At 38.6% G+C, this 19,010-nt stretch overlaps 1 protein-coding gene across 1 annotated transcript in view; it reads left to right on the top strand.

The window, feature by feature from the left end:
* The window catches only part of LOC122811661 (unconventional myosin-Ib-like), a 1,027,360-nt gene that overhangs the window by 558,007 nt on the left and 450,343 nt on the right, over positions 1 to 19,010 (top strand). Inside the window, exons 9-10 of the mRNA XM_044083653.1 lie at positions 857 to 960; positions 1,536 to 1,683. Coding sequence (XP_043939588.1) covers positions 857 to 960; positions 1,536 to 1,683 — 252 coding nt within the window. The remainder of the gene's footprint in view (positions 1 to 856; positions 961 to 1,535; positions 1,684 to 19,010) is intronic.

Raw genomic sequence — 19,010 nt, 5'->3', positions numbered from 1 at the left:
TTTCAGTAACTCAGCTCATTAGCAAAGTTTTACAACTGAAATGGTATTTTCATTTTTATTTTGTGAAGAAGATCAGAGTTCTGACACTATGTCATAATATGCAGCTTTGGTTACCCAGTAATGTTGAACAGTAGTGTCATTAATGTCAGGATATACAAGTGGTTTAAAAAAACAGGTTAATTTTATTCTGGACAAAATGGCAGCTCAATAAAAATAATGTTAACAACAGCCATCATGAATTATTGGCACTGTGTTCTAGGCTCAATATATTATATGACTGATGCACTCTTAAAATGACTACACTATACGATAGTCTTAAAGCGGCAATGGCTATGATACATATTCACAGCTTATACAGGGTCAAGCAGCCCTATATATCATTTATTTATTTTTTGTTACCCATTTCTGTGATCATTTATTTTTCTTCTGCCCATAGAACTACAGCAGCAGTGTTTCTTTTCTTAAATTGTTACATGTTTAAGAATAGTCTGCATGAAAGATATATTAGAATGTAAGTTTTTTTCTTAATTCTTTGAGGCAAACTTGTAGTTTTCCCTATTTTTCACTGACCTGAAGAAGCATGCTTGTTTGAGTGTTATATATTTAATGAAGTTTGATAAAAACACCACTGTGTTCTCCTTGAGCCACTTTTTTTCTTTGATTTTATTTTCATGCTGGCCTTGAAGTTTACCTGTTTGAGTTACCCTTTGTTTTATTCTTTGTGAATACATAATCTGTTGTATGTCTCTTGTCATTGCTAAATATCAAGGAGTTCTTGATTGTCAGTCTTCACAAATGCTCGTATTGTATTTTTCCTTCAGTGTTCACTAACTTCTGGTTCTGTGTTCCTTTCTAGAAAAGCTGAAGTTGGAGAGAGACTGTAGCAAATATATTTACCTTAATGAAGATATCAATGCTTTAGATGGTATGGAAGATGCCACTGCATTTGCCGTAGTACGAGTAAGTAATACTAAATGAGACAGAGCAGGACTTGGAAAAAAATAACATTTTGCTTTTTTTCAGCATTATTATAAACAAAAAATTAACATGCTCTGTCAAAGGACTTTTTCTGGTCTGAAAACATTTACAGTAACATAAGTCTGGTTGTTAAAGTGAAACTGATATTTTATTGGAAAAAGGCAGCAGAGTATTTCCTCAAGGTGTACGTGTAGACAGAAAAAAACAGAGACATTCAAGCAAGTTGAAATATAATTTAAAACTATGCTTTTTTACCTTGAATTTTAATCTGGCTGTGCAGCAGGAAAGTAGCACAACTTTAAGATGGAACCACAATGTTGATTCCATTTCACTCCAGTCATGCAGTGACTTTAAGCTGCAAACATAATAGAGTGTGACTGGAGTACATGCTGAAGGTCCAGCAGACAAAGATGATCTTTGGAAAGTTTAAAAGTTAAGATACCTTTACAGGTTGACCCTTAAATCACCCACTGTTACAAGTGAACTTTCTGGTTACAGTGTTTATTATAGCAATGGTTATAAGTGATAAAACACTTAAAAGCTTTTCTTTTTTTCAGCATGCAATGTTGACCATTGGATTCTCTGAAAATGAGGTTGCGTCTGTGTTGGAAATAGTTGCTTTTGTTCTAAAACTTGGAAATATCAGACTGGACACAAGCAATCAAACAAACAGTGCGGACTCATGTTTTGTGAACAACATCAAAGGTCAGTGAGAAATTTACTAGCTCTCATATTGGTTGTGTTGGGGTAGGGATCCAAGAGATTGCAAACCATGCAAGTAAGTCTTTATGCTTAGGCTCATCATGATAGAAGGTTCATACTGTGTTTGTTTCCTTTCATTTTTTTTTTTTTTTTTTTTTACTTTGAAACCTGTCCTTGGTCCCCAAGTCCTGCTTTTCATGTACTCCTATAATTTGTCCTATCAATATAGATGATAATGTCCTATCATATCTACCCCATCCCAGCTAGATCATCCTCTAATGAGTATAATAATGGAAAAGAGCCTTGTAGAATGGAATAAACCTGAGTTTCATTTTCCCATTTCAACTTTATTTCTTCCTTTTTCTCTTTTACTGGTATGTGCTCATCATGAGCTAAGATACTACATAGAATATATATTGGTATATATATATATATATATATATATATATATATATATATATATATATATATATATATATATATATATAATAAAATAATGTTAGTGACAGGTTGTGGGTCAATGGGGGGTAGAGAGAATGGTGAAAACAAAAATGAACAAATGTATTTTGTTAGCACATATAACATTCAAAGTGAAGAAGTTAGTAGTATTGTCAGATATTATTGGAATTTTCTCCACAAGGATGGGGATTTGAGTAAAAATGTAAGCACCATACCTCCCAATCGTACCAAATTACTCGGATCTTACTGAGTTTTGGGGCCCAGATAATGGGGTGTCATGATTCCCATGTGACACCCCTTCAGTTCCGATTTTTTTTTCAGTTTGTTTATGTTTTTCGCTTTTTGCAGCTGATGTCATCACGTGCACGATAACATCAACACCACCTGGGCTACAAGCCTATTGGAAATTAGATCAAGGGCTCACATGCACGCATTTCCAGCTGGGCGCTCAAGGGCTGTTCAAATGCTCTGTGAGCGGGAACATTTATCTCATTTGAACAGCTATCAGCTGCAAATGATCTCCGGGAAGTTCGGGAACGGAATATGATGAACGGACAACTTTATTCCGGCAAGGACATTTTGTATTCAAGGAACGAACATTGGCAGGCAGGATGAACGTTTTATAATCAAACAGTTTGTGTATATTTTATTCTGGCAGCAGTCTTTGCTTTATATTTAGTAGAGCTCTGTCTATGCCTTTTTTAAACTAACTGCAGTGGGTACTCCATAGATGGTTATATACCTGTGAAATATAAAATATTAGGCAAAACTTGAGTATTACATCTGTTTGTTATGTGCAGCAGGGTTTGTTATTTTAACCTGTAGTCAATATCAGTATAGCTTCAAAGTGTTAAATCTCATACCTAGTGGTAAAATATGCAACATAGATTCATAAATCCTAAGTGTTTACCATGGCACTGAATGCTTATTATATTAGCACTGAGAGTTTATAGTAATATATTTAAAACTGCATCATGTGTCTTAGCAGCATGGGAAAGTTGTTATCAAGGCTGAATGTTAGATGAAGCTCTCTGATTTAGTAGTTAGGTACAGCTGTGTTACACAGGTTCAAAAATCTGAAGGCCTTTAAAAGGAAATTGTTATATAGGGCTTTAAACTGTGAATAGAACAGCTATTTATTGTTTAAATTTAATAGCCCAAGTTATTGCTTTCTCATCTGCATCTAACAAAATAATGTAATGCTTGACTATGAAGTGAAGATGAGAATATCTTCGGCTAGGTAACATTATGTCAGCTTGGTTTCAGAATTAAGCCCAAGAGAATGATAATCACAGCTGTGTAAATATCAAAAGGCACTGATCTTGGAAGTCACAGGAGTCTGAACAGACATATTGTACTGCTGGTTTGGAATTGTGTTTTAGGTGAACACAATCCTCTCACATGTTAGGTGATCACAAAAAGAAACCATGGTCTTTGAACTGTCATATTTCATTGGTAAAACTGACTTAACGTTAGCAATTTAACTAATAAACATGCTGTGTTATATGTTTGTATTATGTAGTATTATAAATGATTTACATTTATCCTTTCTAATCTTTCTTTATATATATTTCATTTACAACCCGCCTCCCCAGCCATTTAATGACATGCAGATTAATGTGCCCAAACTGTTAGAAAATTCTATGTTGGTCTGAGTTTGCTGGTGCAGCTCACCTTGTTGTTATGTTTCAATTTGCCAGGCATGACGGCCTCACATCTTAGTTGTGGTTTATGTTTTGTTTCCAGAGGTAATTGAAACTGCTCTATCCAGAGTGGAGTCTAAGAGATGTGTTAGTGAAAAAAACAATTAAACTATCTCTACAGACATAATATGATATACCTTCATGGAGTTTACTACGGTTGATTGAAAACTCACTTGACTGAAAATTAAATTACTAGGACCACTTCACTGAAAACTCATTTCTTTGAAATTCATTTTGTTGAAAGTCATAAATGGTCTTTTCCCCACTGTAGTGCGACCCTGGAGTTAGTATATAAAGTAAGGGGGGTGTGGGGGGCATAGCCCCCCACATATTATAAACATTTTAAACTATACACAGTGATACTTACAAGTGCAATAAATAACTGTTTCCAAAAGAGAATATATAACCAAAATACATGGGGGGCTTCACCCCCCACCCCCCCTTACTTTATATACTAACTCCATGGTTGCACTACAGTGGGGAAAAGTCCATTTATGACTTTCAACTAAATGAGTTTCAGTCAAATGAGTTTTCAGTGAAGTGGTCCTAGTAATTTCATTTTCAATCAAGTGAGTTTTTAATCAACCGTAGTAGACCCACCTTCATGATATACCAGTCATCAAACAGTTCAGAGCATTTCCATGTGATGTTATTTTGGTTTCCTCATGTTTATCCACTCATGAGATGCTCTTTATTTTCATGTACCGACAATCACTTGTTATATTTCTAGTTACTTCTCTATCTCTGATGAGTACTGTCTACATCTGTTTGCAAAGTTTTCGATCCACTACAAAGACAGCCATCCTCTACATCAGTGGTTCACCCTTTCCAACTCCTGCTCAAAAGTGACCAAACAGCTAGAGTTATCTTTTTGATAATCACATGCTTGCTTTTCTATATAATAATCTCCTGCTTTTTTTCACATTTAGCCTTCCAACATACATAACTTACCAAAGTTGAATGCTTGGAATGGGGTTACCCTGAATGTTCTTGAGGATACATTAATCAGGTTCTGACTACCCACACTCAACTGGGTAAATCACGTTTTATCTAGGCTAGAGTCTTAGGCACAGTGGAATCACTGTTTATATGAGAACACTGTGCACTCTGTTTGGATGTTTCTCTTTCTTCCCATTTTCTGTGACTATGGAGTTAATAACTCTGGAGGGGGTACTGTCCCATGTTAAAAAACATAGAAGTCTGTGAGTGAGTTTAAGGATTTAAGGGAAAGCTATTCTCATTTTCTCAGTTATATGCTGATTTTTAATAGAAACCATTAAAATGAAATAAAGACACTGAGAAGCATTCTGTTTCACACTTACTGATGTCCTAATTTGGGACACTGAAGGGCACTTCACAAACTAGGACTATAGGCCAAAATAAAAACCACATCCCTTAATTGATATACTCCTTATAAGTACGATAATGTTGAATTAATCATTTTCTGTACCCTCCATCTCCATCCCAGAAAACCACAGTGAAAAACTTCTCTAAAGCAAATTTCACACTCCTCAAAACTGAGGTGGAATCCTTCAAAGCCCCTGGGCCTGTGGAAAATACAGCCCAGACCGCAGAATCCTTTATAAACGCATTCTATGAACACCTTCAGGAATGCATGGATCATGCAATCCCAAATAAAACCAAGACCCAATCCTCCAAAGGCAGACGTCCTGTCTGGTGGACCCCAGCTATAAACAAACTATACAATAGAAGGAGGAAGCTACTACATGATAGAGCAAAATCCGAAAAAGGGAAGGCATCTCTGATCAGTATTAGCAAAAAACTACGGGCACTCATAAAATCGTCTAAGGCCAGCTTAGAGAGAAAAATTGCACAGGGCACTAAGGATAATCACAAGGCTTTCTTTAGTTATGTCAGGTACCTGGGTGGGAATTCGGAGATATGCTCAGAATTAGTCCAAAATGGCAAAAAATACACTGAACCCACAGACATTGCCAACATCCTAGCTGACAGGTTCAGTGCAAACTTCTCCCCCCTCCCCACCAAAAGGGCAAATATCTATCCAAGCAGTGTGCTGCCCCCCCTGACATCTCAGATGCTCAGGTAAGAGCCGCCCTCTCCAAAGCAAAAAACACAGCATCAATGGGACCAGACGGTGTCCTGGGCTGCATCCTACATGAACTCCAAGAAGAGCTAAACCCAAACATAAAACTACTGTTCAATCTCAGCCTTACTACAGGATATGTACCCAAAGAGTGGCGTACAGCAACAGTGGTCCCTCTCCACAAAGGTGGTGCCTCAACAGATCCTGGAAACTATCGCCCCATAAGCCTGACTAGCTTGGTCTGCAAAGCTATGGAAAGGATCATCATGGACCTCATAAATAAAGATATTGGGGACCTACAGACACTGGATCCTACCCAGTTCGGCTTTGTTAAGGGCAGATCCTGCCTCTTAAACCTGGTCAATTTCTTTGAAACAGTCACCAAGGCCATTGACGAGGGGAAGGTGGTCCACACAGCCTACCTGGACCTCGCAAAAGCCTTTGATACAATACCCAACTCGGGCATTATAGATAAGCTCACCAGCTTAAATATAAACCCCTATGTCACTAGATGGGTTGCAAACTGGCTCAAGGACAGAACCCACATGGTTAGAATTGCTGGAGCCATGTCAGACTCCAAACCAGTTACAAGTGGCATCCCACAAGGCTCAGTCCTGGGACCTCTCTTGTTCGGTATATATTTCTTGGAGGTACAGGCCAACACGGAAGAACTGTGGCTGACCAAGTTCTTAGATGACTGTAAACTGGGCACCATAATCGACTCTCCAGCCGACACAAGCATCCTGCAAAAGGGCCTCATAGAAACAGACAACTGGTGCCAGAGCCATGGCCTCAAGCTAAACGCCAAAAGGTGCATTGTCATCCCCTTTGGCAAAAACAAAGTGCCCACAAATTACCACATAGGTGGTAATCCATTAAGTACGGAAGAAGTAATTAGGGACCTGGGGACCCAAGTTGATAGCAATCTCTCATTTGACAACCAAGGGGCCAAAGTGGTTAGAAAAACATTTTATATAGCCCACCTAATCATGAAGGGATTCACATCTAGATCAGGGGAGGTCATCGTGCCTCTTTACTCATTCCTCATCAGGCCCATAATTGAGTACAATGCCCCTTTTGGGATGTACCTTACCAGACACCTGCAGCAACTGGAAAGACCCCAAAAGTACCTCACCAAGAGGATCAAAGGGCTCAAACAGATGCCATATGCTACCCGGTTAAAGAAACTCCAGCTCTACTCAGTGGCATACCGCCTGCTCAGAGGCGATCTGTGCCTGACGTATAAAGCCATGTCCAACCCGGAATTAATGGACATGCTGCACCTCAGAAAATCCAAATCCCATCGAGCTACGTGCTCGAGAGACTTGAAACTCAGCACTGAAATAAATAGGACATGCTGGAGGGACAGATTCATAACCCAGAGGCTCCCTTCACTCTGGAATAAAATCCCAGTCCAGGTTAGGCAGAGTCCCTCATTGACTCTCTTCAAGAGGAATCTTGATGAGTGGATGGGAGATCGTAGGTTTACCCCGGGTATCACTTCTGTTTCACTGTTAGACAGAGGCACAATATACTAACCTCGAAAAAGGGCATAGCAAAATTAATTTAAAATGGGTGGCGAAAGCCAAACACACTCTGGCTAGGCTTATAAATGCCCTAGGGCAGATAGCCTAGTATGAACCTATGAACCTGTGTGAATGTGAAAGACCTGCCCTCCCAAATTTACCAGCTATAACAATGAAATTAATTCACATCTTTCATTATGAACTGAGTGACACCTAAGCTCTGTTCCAGGGCACAATTTATTGTTTTTTTTCATCTAGCACTGCTCATTGGGCATTTTAAAAGTGAGCTTGTTCATTTTTTGGCATTTTGAGCTTATGTTTCTGAAGTATCATTTACTGGAACTCATTTTTATGCAATATGATAACACCATTGTGTATTTCTAGCTTGAAAGGCAGTTTCAGTCAACGCTCATATTTTCACAGACACAGTTTATAAATTCTAAATACTTTAGCCATTTGAAGATTTGGGCCAGAAATAAGGAGAATAGCCAGACTGGTCAACCTGTATTTTAATCTGCTGGCCATTTTTTCAGAGAGTGTGTGTGTGTGTGTGTGTGTGTGTGTGTGTGTGTGTGTGTGTGTGTGTGTGTGTGTGTGTGTATGTGTATGTGTGTGTGAAAATGCCCCTACTTTAATACACCTGGTGGCTAGAGGTACTCAGGCTCAAACCCTCTACCTTGGGTACAAGGCAAAAAGTGCCTAAAGTCCCTAGCCACCACCACTTGTGAATTTAAGACATAATTTTGATCTGTTCCTCATAAAACTGAAGGATTGAATTCATTAAATAATGACAGGCATTTGAATTTCAGACTTCATATTCTTCAGAAAATAAATGGTAAATCAGAACCTTTTATTCTAGCAATTTTCAAGTTTATAAGATCAGTATTTGAAATTTGTCCCTATTTTGGGGATGTATTCCCCCATTACTGGCTTTGTCTAGGTTTTTTGTGCTAAAAGGTTGAGAACTATGGTGAGAAGTGAGAACTGAATTCACTAAATGATAGCCATTTAAGTTTCAGTCTTGCTATCTTTCAGGAAACAAACTGCTGGTTTGGCATAGTGGTATGTTGCTCTGACTGTAGTGCTCAAGATCCTGTGTTCAAGACTTGCCAGTGAAATGCATGGTGGTAACATATTTTATTCTAGCAACTTTCCAAAATTATACAAGCAATGTTTAAAATGTGTCCCTGGTTTTTGGCCTTTTGTTCCCCCCCCCCCAAAGAAAATAAAAACTGAAATTTAAAATAAGTGCGAGAAGCTCTGCAAGATGCCTATGGCTTATACTACTTTCATTCTATATATAGATATATATATATATATATATATATATATATATATATATATATGTGTGTGTGTGTATAGTGTGGGTGTGGATTGGAAGTAGACTTTTATGATGGAAATATTCTGAATTGGGCAGTTTTGTCATTATTGGTTCATGGATTCTGTTTTATTGCCTACTGGAAAAATATTCAAACAATAAATTTAAAATGTACTCTGTCTAACAAGTGTGCTGTATTATACAAGGAATATAATTTAATAAAGTCAGGAAGGTATATCAAAGAACACATGTATGTTTCTTTTGTGTGCAAGGTGCCAATGATTTGAAAACAGCCCAAAGGTAATCTTTATCCACCACTGGCCAGATACATTTTCTTTGGATGTAGTGTGGGTTTCAATGTTGTTTCAATTAATGTGAGTTTCAAGGGCAGATAAGTTTTAATGCCAAGTCTATTTTCATTGTGAGACAGTATTGCTTTGTTTAGCAGATGTCTATTAGTGTTTGTGCATTGTGCTGTAAAGTGTAAAAATAAAATCCAAATAATCATTGTAGAAGTAAAGCAGTACACACACATTAATGTTTATGGTAAATGGGGCAAAATAGCCAGGTAATGGGACATTGGAATGGCTGCAAGGGGACTCTGGTGCCATATTTTGGTTGTCTGTTCTTCAGTTTGCATTTGAAAGTTGGTATCCCACAATTCCATTGGAGTGAGCGGGGTTACATAATTAGGTATGCAAATGTTATGTTAAACAGCATACAGATTTGTACCTATTTTTCATGGACCTTGTCCAGAGTTTTGATGTTTCCAGGTTGAGACGTATGGTAAGCACCTTATAGTTTAAAGGACATGATTGTTCATTGAAATTTTGTCTTACCAAAAAGTAACTTAAGTGTTTGTCCAATATCTATGGGCACATATAAATGCAATAGTTGCTCTATTTGCAGATATATAATATGTTCCTTTGAATATGTGAATAAATTCAAATATGTACCAAGGAGACATTTTTCATGTAACACCAAGGGGGTTATTTATTTCTTGAGATGCTCATGTGGTTTCTCTTATATAGGTGAAACAAAAAGAGGTTTTAAAGTGAGGTTAATGGAACATATCAGGGACATAAGAAAATCAAAAGGAAGGCAAGATTTTGGCATGTCATTCTAGAGATGTACATGGCAGTGATTTTTCTATGCTTTAAGGTTGTATTTTAGAGCAAGTATGAGTTGAAAATGATGAAATTCTTTTGAAAGAAAAACTGTTATACAAAGAGTTTGTCTTTATTCTTAAATATGATACTTTGGTCCCTATGGGACTGAATGGAGAAGTTAATTGGAAGCATTTTATTTAATTGTGTGATTGTATTATTGATTGATTGAGTTTGTGTTTTTTGTATAAAAGGTAGCATATACATATTTTAGCTGAATTTTGTAACTCCTGGAAGGTTTTGTACCAAGGCACTAGAGAATAAAATACTTTTGGGTCTGAACCAGTGGTCTTGATTTTCTTATTGTTCCTAGTTGTATGGACTAGTTGTCTTTATGGCTTCAGACCCTAACAGAGACAGTCCAGGAATTTTTAGAGAAGATTCTCTGCCTGTGCTGGGTGCTGCTGTTGTTTCTGGGCATTCATCTGGATCACAGAGAACAATGGAACAATATATCCTGGCTTCACAGATTCCTCCTGGTGAGAACAACCATGGTATGTCCAATTTGGCCCAGCTGTTTGATCGGTGTGTTGAGGAGAGACAGAAACATGTGAATAATCCCTTTTCTGCGGTGGGACAGGTGCCCAATTCTGTCCCTTTGGGTATGAGAGAACTGTGTGATAAATTTAAAATGCTGCTGCAAAAGGAAACTAAGGTACATTTTAACATTTTGGGCTTAAAAAGTTATATGGAGTTGAATGTTACACCTAGAGGTCTTCGGCTTTTAAAAAGCCCGAGTGAACCTTTTGATATGCAGTGTGATTCTGATAAAGTATTTAAAGAACGTTGGGTTGCAGCAGCCCACAGATGTGTTATGGACTGGCTTGCTAATTTGCTTGAACGTGACTAACTTAAACAACAAAAACTTAAGCAAAAACTGCAGTCCTTATCTGTAGAGATTTCCAATTCTCTGAATTCCACTAGTATGAATTCTTTGATGGAGAATGTAAATATGAACTTAAATTCATTTGAAAACGATTTAGTAGAATATAAAAAAATGAAACTTTTAAGGGACATTACAGACTATGGAAATGGGTGGGCCTTTGTGTCTTCAACTAAACAGCAGCGTGGGAAGGGATTGCTTGAACTAAAAGATCAGCTGTTGAAAATCTGGAAACTTTGGTATTTCCTTGTCGGCTGATCTGTAGTCTATATCAGTACTTGACTAAATCAAGTATGCTTTGATGAAACATTTGACCTCTTGTTCGACTAATTCTTATCATGAGAAAATGGACTTCTGTAATTCCTAGTATTGACTTAGCATGAAATTTGACAACTTGTCCATGCAAAGCCACTTGTAAAACTGATATGCATTCAGTACTGGAGCACATACAAGCACAACCATATTTTATCCACACTAAAGGCTTATTACATGTTCTTTTCAAACTCAGATTAACGGAAAGTACTATCTGTGCTGCAGATTTGTGGCTCTTTGGGCCCTTGAAAAGATAGAAAATGTCTGTTTGAATTACTGAAAACTGAATGGCTGAATAAGCATCATGGGAAAAATGCTGGGGATTAATGCTGTTTCACTAGGGTTTCCAGAGCACCATACTGATTTCCTTAAATCTCTTAAAGTAATCAGTTAATCCTTGGATGTCATGTGCTAAGAATAGAAAAGATATAATTTTAACCTAGTTTTCCAAAATAAACTTTTACTGGGACAGGGGCCAAGGGCTTACTTTGGTAAGGTCCTCATATTCACACATTGTTGTGCAGCCAGAAATTTCAGGTCACTGGGCCCCTTCTCAAAATGTTTTGGTGTTGAATCTTCAGTGTTCTTTCTGGAAAGGCTGTAAGACCTTTATGAACATTTTCTTTATAGCTCAAGACAGGAGTGGCATGAATTAAGGTGCATATATTATAGAAGGAGCAGACTGCAGGGGAAGATAAGGAAAAGAAAGATAACCTGGAGTTGAATTATTGCCCTGATCTCCACTGAGACTTATCTTATTTATAAAGTTATGCATGCAGTACTCATGGAAGCAGGCACTGACAGTTCAGGTAAAAGAGCTATGTCCTTCCACTGTGCTGGTATGCCTTAGTGCCTCTTCTGTTTTGAGGGTGGGAGACAGGTACATCTTCGGATGGAATCACCTGAGATCATCCTTATAAAATACCTGAAGCTCTCAATGTTTCTGCTTAGCTTCTATTAGAACTTGTGCACAAGACCCCAAAGCAATCAGAATCCTGAAGGCAGTTACTCTTCACTTGAAGAGAGCAGTCCAGTCTTTTCTGAGACAGCACAATAGCTTCAGATTTGGAGGCACAGATTTTTATGATAGACATGGTACAGATTATCTGATATAGTCAAATAATACCAAAAGGCTATCACATATAAACAATGGACATGTTACCTTAGGAACTGAGACTTAGAGACCAAAAAGCACATTGAATGAGTTTAAGTTAATGCCAGCATTGGGATCACAGCTCTCTCTGTATTCATACAGTTGCTGGATAGCATGGCATGCAGCGAGTTTAAGTTAATGCCAGCATTGGAATCACAGCTCTCTCTGTATTCATACCGTTGCTGGATAGCATGGCATGCAGTGAGTTTAAGTTAATGCCAGCATTGGGTTCACAGCTCTCTCTGTATTCATACAGTTGCTGGATAGCGTGGCATGCAGCGAGTTTAAGTTAATGCCAGCATTGGGGTCACAGCTCTCTCTGTATTCATACAGTTGCTGGATAGCATGGCATGCAGCGAGTTTAAGTTAATGCCTGTATTGGGATCACAGCTGTCTCTGTATTCATACAGTTGCTGGATAGCGTGGCATGCAGCGAGTTTAAGTTAATGCCAGCATTGGGGTCACAGCTCTCTCTGTATTCATACAGTTGCTGGATAGCATGGCATGCAGCGAGTTTAGGTTAATGCCAGGACTGTGGGCAGAGCTGTCTCTCTCTATTTATGCAGTTGCTGGATAGCAGGCAGCAGTGGTCCTTTTACCCCATAACCCCACAGGAGCTCCCAAGATACATGGTGATGAAGTAGTCATAGTCATTTACTAAGTCCACAAGACAATGGTAGATTAGATTTGCAAGCTTCTGTGGCATCACAAAGACATATAAGGTTAAACAGCCATTCCATTGTTCCTTGGTTATGTAATATTTGGATTGCTTCACATGAATCTAAAGTTTGGCTTTCAGCTGGCATGCCCTGTACAGCATCCTGGAGCAGACTTTTACAAGGAGGTTGACTAATGTCATCTCTCCATAATCAAAGCACATGTGTGGTCCTTTTTGATAAAAATGAGTTCCTCCATTGCAGTTTGTAGTCCAAAAGTACTGATCCAATATCTGCCCCCAAGAAACCCCCATGGCTCATTTGGGTCTCAAAAATCTCATTTATCTGGCATCCTGTCCAGCAAATTCAACTCACAGTCACATGGTTTCATTTGACAGCTATGCACCTCTGTTTATCTGGATGTCTAGAGCATAATGCTACAGGTTAATGATATGGCCACACTGTTACTTTTTGTCTTTTTGCCATAGATGCTGTGGTAACAAATATGCCTATCAGCCCCTTGCCTTTTTATGGTTGAACATCGTGTTTCCTATGGGCAGTCCATGACTTGAAAAGAAGTCCAGTAACAGCTCAGCACTTGCTGTATGATCCGGAAAGGTGACTGGCCTGTGTAATCACACCCTCCAAATATCTCTGTCATTCACATGAGACCCTGTTAATCATCTCATATATCTTCTTTAGAAAGTTTGAATATGCATTATAGCTGCTTATTGCATAACATTAAATATGTATAGTTTTGTTCTCTGAGATGTACTGTTACAATGAGACAATCCCCTCATCCAGCAAACAAAATACTCCAACTGCACAGCTGTTAGTCTCTGATTTGTGCAAATCTCTGTATGTATGTGGGAACTCTCATGAGGCTAAGATAAAAAGCAACACTGAGTGAATACTTTCATTCTGGTGCCCAACCCATGCATAAGTATGAGTCCAACTATATTTAGCAGGTACTTTTCCACCTGTTGCACTAGCTCAGGTTCCTTGACCACCAGTAAGGTAACTTTTCATGTCCTTAAAGCTATTTCTCATTGTCAGGGTCCAGGTTGCATTAATCTGTTTCACTCATGCCTTCTGCTGAACTGACATTGCACTTGGCTCCTGCTCCTGAACAAGTGGTGAAACCTAAGATGAGTGTACAATGACATTATGGGCTATGCCTAAGTGGGCTGCCTGGTGCTCATGAGATGACAGCACTACAAAGTCTGTTTTTAGAGAGCCCTAGTCCAGGCATAGTTATCTCAGTTTTACTTAGGATTATCATTGGGAAGATGGTTTTGTGAACCATTCTTCATCTTGTCCCTCATCACAAGGTAGATCCTACCAGTAGCATGTGGCATCAGTTGACAATGGTGAACTATCTGGATAAAGGACACTAACTTGTGGGTACCATAGGACTGAGCGCTAGGGTTTCTGCAGCTTAGGTTATATCTGATAGATATTTTATTGTAGTTAGAGAGAAAGATTATCCTGGTCACAGATAACATTGAGACTTTTGCTGTGATCATGGATGGAGGAAGCCAGACTTCAGCAGTGCAGACTGGTGTTGTGATCATGGATGGATTAATCCATACCTCAGCAGTATAGACTGATGCTGTGATCATGGATGGAGGAAGCCAGACTATGTGATCATAGATGGAGGAAGCCAGACATCAGCAGTGCTTGATGCAGTTTGAAGAGTGTGTATAAAGGTGGCTGTGGACTTTAATGCAGTGCTATGCAAATCCCAAAAAGCATATATACAAGCAAGTATGACTCTAGAAAGGCTAGACAACAATGTACAGTGATCTGTGTGCTTTAGTCACTCAACACTAAATCCCACAGCTGTGTGTAAATGACTAGGGGTGAAGGCCATCATGATCCTGAGGTATGTAGTTAGAAAAGTGACTTGCAGACCCAAAGAGGTCCTCCTATCATTGTACAAAGCACTGATAAGGCCAATGTTACAGTTCTGTTCTCAGTTCTGTTGACCATATAAATTTATAAGACAGATTTATCTTGACTGTGCAGTAGAAAAATACCAAAATATTAAGGGTAGTGGAGGTGCTTGTGTATGAAAAAGGACTTGGAGATTTATATATATGTATTTTTTCTGTTTCCTCCTCCTCCCACCCTCATGAGTATTAAGTCCCTATCACTCACTGTTTCATTTGTTCCCATGAACCTAGGACACCAGGACAGACAGGCAGTAGCAAAGGAGCATCATACTTATCCTTTGGAAGGTTAACACATTTTGAATGCTTTTGATAATCTCAGCTTTTGGGTGGAAAGTACAGGCCCTTCACGAACCCAAACTGCATGGGGTCCAGTGTTTGAAGGTTGCCAATGTCTTTGTTTATAAGTTCCATGATAATACGTTCCATGGCCTTGCAGATAAGGCTCATCAGACTGTGTGGCCATTATTACCGGAATTTGGCAATCTTTCGGTATTGCGATGGGCCCTTTAGGGAGTGAGAGGGGGGTGACGTTTGCACTGAATCGATCTGCCAAGATATTGGCAATATCCTTGGGATCAGTATATTTAATGCCATTCTGTTGTAACTCAGAGCAGATCTGACCATTGCCATTTAGATTCTTGACATAGCTATAGAATGCCTTGTGGTTGCTTTTGGAATCTTTGGCAATTTTATTTTCGTGACTAGCTTTGGAGGATTTTATGAGGGATCTCAGCTTCTTACTGAGGCTGGTAAGGGTGTTTTTTGCATCCTGGGATTTTCCTCATTTCTGCAACAGTTTCTTCCTTTTGTTGTAAAGTTTGTTTATGGCAGGGGACCACCAGATTGGCTTCCTTTTTTTGGCGGACAGCATCTTGGTTCTATTGGGGATGGCGCGATTCATGCACGAGTAGATGTGCTCATACAGTGCCTTAGTGTAGGATTCAGCAGTTGAACTTTAAGTTCCTATCTGCATAGGTGTCATGAAGTTTGTCACTTCTGACTTGAGTCACATGAAGTTGGCTTTGGAGAAGTTGTTTACAGAGGTTTCCTTACTCAATATACAACCAAATGAAATAAGTAGTTTTAATAATTAGACCTGTACATCCAGTAAATAAGGGGTTTTTGGATAGGATCTTGTGAACCAGGGTAAGTTATAATGCCTCAGTCTGATGCTATAGTATCTGTCATTTTGATATCTGAAGATGATGGCATTTGTGGTTACTAGGAAGTATAAAGTATGGAAATAGCCATTGTATAGTAGGAAACTTGTAGTTTAGGAAGGCAGCTATCAGGGATGCTGTTAAACAAGGCAAAGCCATGAAGAAATTCAGTTAGAAGACAAACTGTTACTAAACAGATTTGGGCTTCATTCGTAAGGGAGGTTTTGACTCAGTAGAACATACCTTGAAATGTATTTGTTGTGATGATAGAATTTTGTATGTGTTGGTTAAATCTAAAGACATGATATATAGTTAGGCCAAGGTAACGTAAGAGTCAGTTTCCATTTGGGGGACTTCATCATTAAGGAAGGTTTTCGAGTTAAAAGTGAATACAGTTTGACTTTGCCATATTTAATAATAGGTTTGTAGGTACATACAAAGCTAATTGCCCTTACAGGCCATTTTAAGTTTAGTCAATTTCCCTTTTGGTGCTCAAATATGGTTTGACCTATCTCATGGTCGATAATTATATATTACCTCTAATGAAAATAACTGGGATCATACCATATATAATGTGAGGGAACCTTACCTCGCAACTGTACAGATTTTCTCAGAATGTCCAGATTTTGGCCTCTTATATTTTTGTCCATTTTTCATAAAATTGTGGTTTAATGTCAAATTAGTGGTAAATCATTAAAGACTGAAGTTAGAAAATAATGACATACATTTGAGTTTCAAACTTCATATCCTTCAGAAAATTCATGCTAATGCTAATGCAAAACCTGTTATTATATCAACTTTCTAAGTTTGTAAGATCAATAGTTAAAAATTGTCCCTATTTTGGGGCCTTTGTCCCACTTTTATTTATGGCTTTGTCCAGTTTTTTGCTCTAAGAGGTTGAGAGGTATGGAGGGGCTCATGCATGGAATAAGGGATTTAGGAGCTACCTCTGTCCATTTGTAGTACAGAGGGCAGTGCTGTGGTATATTTTCTGTTTTTCATCCACAGATCCAAGTTTACATGGATGGGGAATATGTTCCAGAGCAGTGGTATCCTGTGTGAAACATACATGTCCCACCAAACTGTTCTAGTCATGTTGCAGGAGAGGTTTAAATCCCTAGCCTGAAGATTTTTGATGCCATTTGACTTTTTGATGTGCAGTAAAGCCATCAGTATTGGGTCATAAGATGTCTTGTATGCTAGACACGTCACATTTTAGCAGACTGTAGGATACCAAATATAGTGACTTGGCTTTGAGTCCATCCATGTGGGACATATTATTTAGGCCTTGTATCCTTTTAGTAATGTATTTCTGTGGGTGTTCCACTTGTTGTATGTGTCTGGACAGATACATGGCAAAGGAGGCATTGTACTCAATGACTGGCTTAATGAGGACCAAGTAAGGCGGACAGTGACATCTTTATATCTAGACACAATCCCTTTGTTTATAAGTTGTATAATATAGAAGGACTTTCTTATGACAATGGACATGTGTTGGTCAAAAGTAAGGTCACTGTCCACATAAGTTTCCAAATCCTGAACAACTGGGTCAACTATTTGGGGTGTATTGTCAATGTGGTAGTTCCCCAGGGTAGATGACTTCCTGAAGGATACAATAATGCATTTTATATCACATAGTTTCAGTCCATGATTTTGGCACCAGTTATTTATTTGGGGGTAACTTTCCTGCTGGATGGCTAAGTCATTTGGGGATTCAGTGGCTGCTTTTGCTTGCAGTCATCTACAAACTTAGTCAGCCACAGCCCTTTGGTGTTGGTTTTTACTTCAGAGAAGTAAATGTCAAACAGGAGACGTCCCACCACAGAACTATTGGGGACTCCATTGGTGACTGGTCTCTTTGTGGAGGTAACCTCCCCTATTATGATTTCCTGTGTCTATCTGTGAGCCAGTTGGCAATCCAGTGGATGACATAATGGTTTATTCCCAGTTTATTTAGCTTTTCCACTATAGCTGAGTGGGAGATTATGTCAAAAGCTTTGGACTGGTTAAGGTATGCAGTGTGTACCATTTTGCCTTCATCCATTGCTTTGGTGACCTTTTTGAAAAAGTTCACCAGCTTGACTTGCCCTTGATGAATTCAAAATAAGACAGGTCAACTGTTCGGAGGTTCCCTATGTCCTTTTTGATAAGTCTTTCCATAGCTGGTCAGACTTATGGGTATATAATTGCCTTGGTCTGTGGAAGGTCCTTCATTATGCTCGGGGATGACTGTAGCTATTCTCCATTTGTTAGGTACAAAATCTGTATGGAGGTTGAGGTAGAACAGTGTTGTTAGGAGTTTGGCTAAATCATACTTCATTCTACTTAAGATGCCTTCAGGGATATTGAAAGATATTCCTTTAGCTATGGTTGTAGATTGGTACTGAATATGAGAATTGTGAGAGGTGACATTCATGGAATTTCTAAAAACTGAGAAAAAGGTGTTGTATCAAACCTTTAGAGACTCCATTTGAAACAGAAGTAAGGTAGATACTGTAGGATTCCATCTTACTGGCCTTATGATTAGATAGGTGATCTGAGAACCAGTAAGTGTTTCATATGTGGGTTTGGCATAATTGTTAAGGTCTTCACCTCAAGGACACAAGATACAGGGCTTGATTTTGACCTTGTGCTATTTGCTAGGCTTAAAATGGCCCTTCAGGACAGTTAGCCTAGTATGCGCCTGTGAACCTATCAACCTATATCATAATACCGCTAGTGAATAATTGCTTGATCAGAAAAGGCCAACAGTACTGAATGGTCTTTACAGGTCTAACAATAGGGCAGCAGGGAACAGGAAGAGCTGTTAGATTATTGACTGAAATGTGAATTTTTTTTATATAGTTTTGAGCTCTTCCTGTATAAATTTTATGGGGGTATTGTACCTTTAAATTAGTTTGAAGGAATTCTGATGAAATTATTTGGTTTGTTAAAGTGATTGGTTAAGTTAATTATAAATGGGGTGGTGTGTAGA

This window comes from Protopterus annectens, chromosome 9.part0 (assembly GCF_019279795.1).
Source record: "Protopterus annectens isolate FY-2018-M chromosome 9.part0, PAN1.0, whole genome shotgun sequence".
Taxonomy (NCBI): Eukaryota; Metazoa; Chordata; order Ceratodontiformes; family Protopteridae; genus Protopterus; species Protopterus annectens.
The sequence above is the reverse complement of the archived record's forward strand: the minus strand, read 5'-3'. Positions and strand labels throughout refer to the sequence as shown.